The sequence below is a fragment of the Littorina saxatilis genome, linkage group LG1, assembly GCF_037325665.1.
Source record: "Littorina saxatilis isolate snail1 linkage group LG1, US_GU_Lsax_2.0, whole genome shotgun sequence".
NCBI lineage: Eukaryota > Metazoa > Mollusca > Gastropoda > Littorinimorpha > Littorinidae > Littorina > Littorina saxatilis.
Genome location: NC_090245.1, coordinates 72,117,826 through 72,125,656, shown reverse-complemented (window position 1 = coordinate 72,125,656; position 7,831 = coordinate 72,117,826). Strand labels below are relative to the sequence as shown.

Here is a 7,831-nt window from a genome sequence, read left to right as displayed (position 1 = left end):
TGATTGATTGATTGTTTAACGGCGTGTGTTATGCTAATTAAAAAGGTCAGCAAATGAGAACCACGTTGCAACCTATAGCAGACTTGCGATACAAACAAAGTTTGCGGGAACAAGCCTGGTTTTGTGAGCAAGTGTTTGTGATTGCATGCATCAATTGATGCTTGATATACATTTTTATATCCCATGAGCTGCTTCCTTCTCTCGGTAATTCTAGTGAGAATATGTGTTTTTTTAAATGTATTTGCACACTGGAAAAACAAAAGACCCCATAAAGTGTATTCGCAAACACAGTGAGAATGTGTAGGTGCACACTAGAAGTACAAACAAACTAAAGATTGAAGTCTATTTTACATGCGCTTAGTGCCATGTAATCTAAACATGTATATAATGGTATATTCTTTCCATGTACATAATGTTGCAACCTATATATACACACATAAAATAATGTAACATGTACACACACACTTGTCGGTTGCGTATGTTTAAGTGGTGTGTGTGTGTGTGTGAGTGTGTGTGTGTGTGTGTGTGTGTGTGTGTGTGTGTGTGTGTGTGTGCTTGAGTGCGTGCGTGCGTGCGTCTGTGCGTGTGCGTGTGTGTGTTTGTGTGTGTGTGTGTGTGTGTGTACGAACAGTTGGTGTTGTTTGTTTGTTTGTTTAATTGAGGGGGGGTAGGGGCAAACAAATGCGCTGTTAAGCGTTAACCGAGCAATGTTCAGATAATAGTCCAGTAGTACAACAGCTTTTATACCGATCAGCTATCATATAACACTCTTCGGCATAACACTCTCTGACGCTGGAATGGGCAGATCTTTTTATGCATGTGGGCTATCCTAAAAATCACCGTCAAAAGGTTAGAAAACGTGCTATACATGACTGTTAGGTCTCAAACACCTTTGAAACGACGTTTTTTCCAGCGGAAAACAACATGAGGATTGGTCATCAATCATGAGTAGACTGAGGTTTGGTTGCCAAGTGTGCTACACTAATGATTATCCAAACAGTCAATATTTCCAGGTATTCTGGTCAGCCATAAAGCGCCAATAAACAACGCGGTCGACTATGACGAACATCATCACTGACTGTCCTGCGGCAAAGTACGAATTGATAGAAATAACCGATATTTTGGTCACTCATAAAAACGTGTCAGCTGGTCAAAGAGAATATTGTGGTCTTTTTACGTCAGTCGTCCTTCGATATCGATTTGATACTATTCCAAGGTAGAAAAGAACATCTGTAGTAGCTATCTCAAGTAAAAATCTTGTATTGTCCATGTTGCTAAAAATTTAAAAAAACTGGAATTTGCATACATTAACTCTTTGCAAACAAGTCGGAAACCAACCATAAAACACTTAACCTCTAAAACGGCGTCAAACCCCGTCTTCTAACAAGAATGGAACCAACACTTCTCCGCATCCCGTACCATCATTGCTAGACAGGATAGCTAAACAAAATGGGTCGATTTACATCAAGACTTTGAATGTTCCAAACACTGACACGTCAGTAAAAACAAAAAATCAATAAGGCGAATATTAATCATCTGTTACATAACATGTCGAGTATATCGAACGGATCCTTTACTTTTGTTTCAAGGTTCTAGAATGGTTCTGGTCTCCGTTCCACTATGTGGACGTTTCCTCGTGTTGATTCAAGCTGTCTGTTGCAAACGTTAGGACTATGAATAGCTTTTCTTGCAGCATAATTGGTTTTACCACAAACTTTAATGATTTACACTAAAACACACCTTCCTAGTTCTTTTGTCGAGCAGTATAGATAAAACAGCTTCTCAGCAACAGATGTTAAATTATGGATATGACCCACTTTGTGTGGTTTTATGTCATTGCTGTTGTGTGGGTTTTTTATTTTATTTATGCAGAGACCTCTATTTACAAACTAACTGCATGCCTATGCTAAAAGAACCTTTTCTGGCTGATGTGAACATCTGTTTAACATTTTGTTGAAGCACACACCTACCTTTGCATATTAGCGGTGAATTGAAAAACTCGTACAGCCTTGGAGATAGATTTTGAGATTTGCAATAGGAGTGCTGTTTTAAGAACGTGTGCATAAGCATTTTGCTTGTTATCGTTTTATGTGGGTTTTTTGTGTGAATCGATTGTATATAAGCAAATGTCAATAAAAACACGCTTACACAAAGTCCTGTTTGAGATGTGTGTTTGTGTATGTGTGTGTGTGTGTGAGTGTGTGCGTGTGTGAGTGTGCGTGCGTGTGAGTGTGTGTGTGTTTGTGTGTGTGTGTGGGGGGGGCTTGCTTGCTTGCTAATATGTGGTATACTTACACACGCACGCACAGTGTTTCCTCTCTCCGCGCGCGCGAGTGTGTGTGTGTGCGTGTGTGTGTGTGTGTGTGTGTGTGTGTGTGTGTGTGTGTGTGTCTGTGTGTGTGTGTGTGTGTCTGTGTGTGCAGGTGCGTGCGTTGCGTGTGTGTGTGTGTGTGTGTGTGTGTGTGTGTGTGTGTGTGTGTGTGTGTGTGTGCAGTTTGGTGTTGGTGGTGTATAATATTGGTCGTTCAACAAAACTATACCACTAGGGGCTCATGCATTAAAAGTTAGATTGCGGGATGTTACTCTTGCTTCTCAACTGTTATAACTGCAAATGGATAACAGAGATAACGATAAGAAAATTAAAAAGATCGTCTGGTTGGTTAATAAAAGGAAACATTAAACAAGTCGCGTAAGGCGAAAATACAACATTTAGTCAAGTAGCTGTCGAACTCACAGAATGAAACGGAACGCAATGCAATTTTTCAGCAAGACCGTATACTCGTAGCATCGTCAGTCCACCGCTCATGGCAAGGGCAGTGAAATTGACAAGAAGAGCGGGGTAGTAGTTTCGCTGAGAAGGATAGCACGCTTTTCTGTACCTCTCTTCGTTTTAACTTTCTGAGCGTGTTTTTAATCCAAACATATCATATCTATATGTTTTTGGAATCAGGAACCGACAAGGAATAAGATGAAAGTGTTTTTAAATTGATTTCGAAAATTTAATTTTGATAATAATTTTTATATTTTTAATTTTCAGAGCTTGTTTTTAATCCAAATATAACATATTTATATGTTTTTGGAATCAAAAAATGATGGAGAATAAGATGAACGTAAATTTGAATCGTTTAAAAAAAAATTACAATTTTCAGATTTTTAATGACCAAAGTCATTAATTAATTTTCAAGCCACCAAGCTGAAATGCAATATCGATGTCCGGGCTTCGTCGAAGATTACTTGACCAAAATTTCAACAAATTTGGTTGAAAAATGAGAGCGTGACAGTGCCGCCTCAACTTTCACGAAAAGCCGGATATGACGTCATCAAAGACATTTATCAAAAAATTGAAAACAACGTTCGGGGATATCAATCCCAGGAACTTTCATGTAAAATTTCATAAAGATCGGTTCAGTAGTTTGGTCTGAATCGCTCTACACGCACGCACACACGCACGCACACACACACATACACCACGACCCTCGTTTCGATTCCCCCTCTATGTTAAAACATTTAGTCAAAACTTGACTAAATGTAAAAAATGGCGTAAAAAATGGCGCCCGGGATGTGACTTTCTTACCGTCACTGTCACCGTGTGACTGCCAATGAAATAGGTCTACGACCACGAAACCCCTGACATTTACATTGGTTGTGTTTTGTACGAGTGTTACATATGCACTCTCGTACCGCTGCCAGAAAGCTTTTCATTCCGTACAATATCCACTCATCACAATTTACCTTGTCTGATCTAATAGTCATGTGAAAGACTTCACTGTTCGTGTGACTCGACTTTCTTATCTCTCATGCCGAAAGGACTGACGAGTGTTTTTTTTTTAAAGCGAGACATACTTGCGGCTTGCCTCTCGCGGAGTTTGGAGGCGAGAGTGAAAATGAAACAGTTTGATGGCCAGCTTCGCAATAATTAAACACTATTGGTTGATACCGAAAATGACATCTGCACTGGTTGGTAAACGGCCATGGACAGCCAATCGGATCGGAAGCTGCGCGCCCGCCCTTAATTTTCTCGCGTAGCGAGCATCTCCAAGGCATGCTCGCCTTCGCTTGTGAAATCCTAGCGTTCCTCGCGGCGAGAATTTCCTAAGAAACGGTACTTCCTCGCCCCACTCGCGAATTCTCGCGTTTAAGGAAAGGGGGACTGTTCAACGCCTGGGGAAGAAAGATACATGGGTCTCCTCAATCCCAGACAGCATCCACAGCTGCCCGTCAGCGTCCTTGGCCAGGCGTATTGGTGGGTCGCTGGTGCTGATCTTGCCGATGTTAGCGCACTTGTTGGTGTGGTCCAGCAGCAACAGACGACTCTTGGACGTCTCGGCCACGACCAGCACCTCCCCCACCTCTCGTTGTAACCCCCTGGGTACGTAAAAACACACGTCACCGCTGCCTCTGCGAGCTGAAACATGGAAGGGTTAGGAAGGGATAAAAACAATATCCAAGAAATATTAAGTCGGGACATAACCGCGCCCACACGATCATTATTTGGATAGTGAGAAGTTGTCGTCAGCCTGTCGCTCAGTTCACCAGATAACTGTGTGGACGCTACATTCTTTTTCGTTCAGAATAGACAGATCGTAGGATTTTGATTTAATCTCACAGAAATGCATCCACAACCAGGAGACTTAATCAAAGTTGACATACTGACCTCCAAGTTTAAACTTTGCAAAGCGCTCTCTCTCGTCCTTTCTGTAGACGTCCACAATGAGTTTGTCCGCTAGCCTGGTCAGCACCGCGAAGAACTGACCATCCGAGGACGCGTCAAAGGCCAGGATTTCCCCCTCCTGTTGGATGGTGTGTGTCGGCGTGCCGGTATCCGTCATCACTTCTTGGATCTCGTGGTCACCTGGTCAGTAACAGCATAAAGCGGTGGTCAAGTAATGAAAACATTTTGGCATAACATGTTCAGATACATTTGGACGTTGGTTGGTTGGTTATTATTGTTTATCGTCTCTTCAGCATTTTAATTTATTTCCTTTTTCAGTTCACATGATAGCTTCCATGTTTAAACCTATTTACAATCAGGTTTATCTCTGTACAAAAAGAGGGTTCTAAAACTTCATCACTTTACATTTGGACGTGAAAGGCAAAGAAATTCACAAGCGAAGTTTAATATCCATGTTCTCCCTGCCTGTGTTTCTGCATACCTGTCTGCATGTCTCCTTGTCTATACCTGCATGGCTCAGTGCCTGTGTTTCTGCATACCTGTCTGCATGTCTCCTTGTCTATACCTGCATGGCTCAGTGCCTGTGTGTCTGCTTGTTTGTCTGTGTGTCAGGATACCTCACTGCCTCCTCGCCTCTTTATCTGCCTGTCTGCTTTTCTGTTTGTCTGCCTGCTTTTCTTTTTGCCTGTCTGTATGTCTGCCAGCGTGTTGTGTCTGCCTGTTTGTCTGCCTGGCTTTATGAATGTCTGCATATGTGTGTGCCTGTTTGCCAGCACGCCTTCCTGTCTGCTAACCTGTTCTGTAGCATGCCTGTCCGAATGAACCTTGTTTGCCTGTGTGCCTGCTAGTTCGTGTGGAAAATGATTGTGTTGAAAAGAAATGCTACCAATACCGATGGCTGCGAGGCCTTGCCGAAGACCGCGACTTTGCTGTTTGTAAGTAGGAATTATGAAGCCCTAATTAGCATCCAATCCAAAAAGAAAAAAGGATAACAAAGTGTCACTTTTGACATTTAGACTTTTTGGTATCCCTTAAAAGTGAAGATAACCAGCTTTCAGATGGTTTTTACCACAAATGTCTATTGTTTAGCATTGATGAGATATAGCGATTTAAAGTTTGCTCAAACTCAAGCGGCCCTTTTGAGAAAAGCAGGTGTGAAGGTAACAGAAGTAAAGTTGCAAAACATACCTAGCAACAGGGTTTTTAGCTTAACTTCTAAAGCTGAAAGTGACTGATAATAATTAGATGTACAAATAATTCAATATGCATCACACAAAATTAAATGAAATTTGTTTTTAAGTACAAAAAGCGAAGAAAGAAATAATTTGGGGGTTACAAGGGTGCTTATTTCGCGTCTGCCGTGCAATAAAACCTCATTTTTATTATATTTGCAAAGCGAATCTGAAATTGATATTTACAGAATAGATATATTATATGTTACAGTCAATAAGTGAAATCAGTCATTACATGTAATGACTGAAAATTTCAAACTTTCGCCAGAGGCTCGTGAGTCCCTTGATATTCATCCGCTCGGTCTTGACTGAAATACAAGCCATATAAACAACCACTTGTGTTGTAATCTCTAATTATATATATATAATATATAATATATAATATATAACAACTCTCGCCATCAGTACCACCTGACCCCTGATGAGACACAATAGACTATAGTGTCGAAACACGTGTCTGGTCTAGGTACAAAAACAATGGTCCTCCTCAGGACTAGATTACCTTGTGATACGTCCCCCACAAAGGGACTTTGCTCTGTAAATCTCGGTCCCCCTTGAGTAGGGTCTGATGCTCCCAATAGGCTGTCTGTGAAGGGATACTTATTTTTCTCTCTTTCTCTGCTAAGAGATTTTAACAAATCTCGGAAGAAAGTCTCTGCTGACTTTCAATTGTTTCTTTCACAATTTCTGATGATATATAACTTTGGTAGAGTGCAGAAATGCAAAAATATCAAAATCCAAAATGTTGGCCATGGCTCAGGTTTATTGCTGTTATCTCTGTTCGGCCTCAGCGACTTTGTTATCCTTTCGTTGGAGCGGGTCAAATATTTAATCTGCATAATCATAGTAGTGTCTTGAGACAATTCTGAGAGAAACACATGGTAATACATGCACAGTTTTTGAAATAAAGAGAAGCATCCAAGTATCAGATATATGCTCCACTAGCTCTAGTTAAGCTTACCTTCGTCCATTCTGCCCACCACGTAGAGAGACTGACCAGGGCAAGGTTTGGACAGCACCGAGTTGGTCAGTGAAATGTGTCCGATCTCCTTCACATCCTGGGGTCTGGTCAACAATGAAATGCTACTGAAAACTGGCCTTTAAGACGCCTCCCCCCACCCCCCACCCTTTCGGTCCCACCCCAATTCGATTTGGTACCCGTTGTGATGGTGGTGGTCTTCGGCGGATTATACTTGTTCTCGTCAAAATGTCGGGCCCTATCGCTACGCTGAAAACACAATCGCTGTTAATATACGTGTGTGTGTGTGTGTGTGTGTGTGTGTGTGTGTGTGTGTGTGTATGTGTGTATGTGTGTGTATGTGTGTGAGTGTATGTGTGTGAGTGTGTGTGTGTGTGTGTGTGTGTGTGTGTGTGTGTGTGTGTGTGTGTGTGTGTGTGTGTGTGTGTGTGTGTGTGTGTGTGTGTGTGTGTGTGTGTGTGTGTGTGACCATCCCTCTGTCCGTCCGTCTGTCCGTCTGCAGGGAACGAAACGACAGGGAATAAAATGTCATGCAGCCTGTTATGGGTTAACGCAAATAGTCCGGTCACCTATTGAGAGGGGCCCACAGCAGCGTGCTGTTGTTCCTGTCAGTGAAGACAAGTCTCGTCTCGTCCTGCTCCACGAGAAGTGCCATGGCGGTGAAGGTAGGTCTGATGACGGTCTTGGCACTCTGTCGTCTGGTGTCCGTGTAATTCACCATCAGTCTCTGACACCACTGCTCTTTGCGCTTCTGAAGCAATAAACAAGAACACAATGACACACTTTAATCAACACAAAAAGAAAAAACAACAGAAAGCAGTTTTGGTAAATTCTTGATCAAATTTCTTTTAATCATGGTAGTATAAATAGAGCAGCATGAACGCTGATGAAGGACACATGTTTTAAACAAACGCATCAACTTGCGCATTGCAGAAGAGGGAACACAAA

At 41.9% G+C, this 7,831-nt stretch overlaps 1 protein-coding gene across 1 annotated transcript in view; it reads right to left on the bottom strand.

Moving 5' to 3' along the window:
- Window positions 1-7,831, bottom strand: part of LOC138978052 (uncharacterized) — an 18,881-nt gene continuing 11,050 nt past the window's right edge. Inside the window, exons 5-8 of the mRNA XM_070350677.1 lie at window positions 7,453-7,634; window positions 6,866-6,969; window positions 4,655-4,852; window positions 1-4,405 (exon numbers count right to left, since the gene is read on the bottom strand). Of these exons, the coding sequence (XP_070206778.1) occupies window positions 4,155-4,405; window positions 4,655-4,852; window positions 6,866-6,969; window positions 7,453-7,634 (735 nt within the window). The 3' untranslated portion in view covers window positions 1-4,154. The remainder of the gene's footprint in view (window positions 4,406-4,654; window positions 4,853-6,865; window positions 6,970-7,452; window positions 7,635-7,831) is intronic.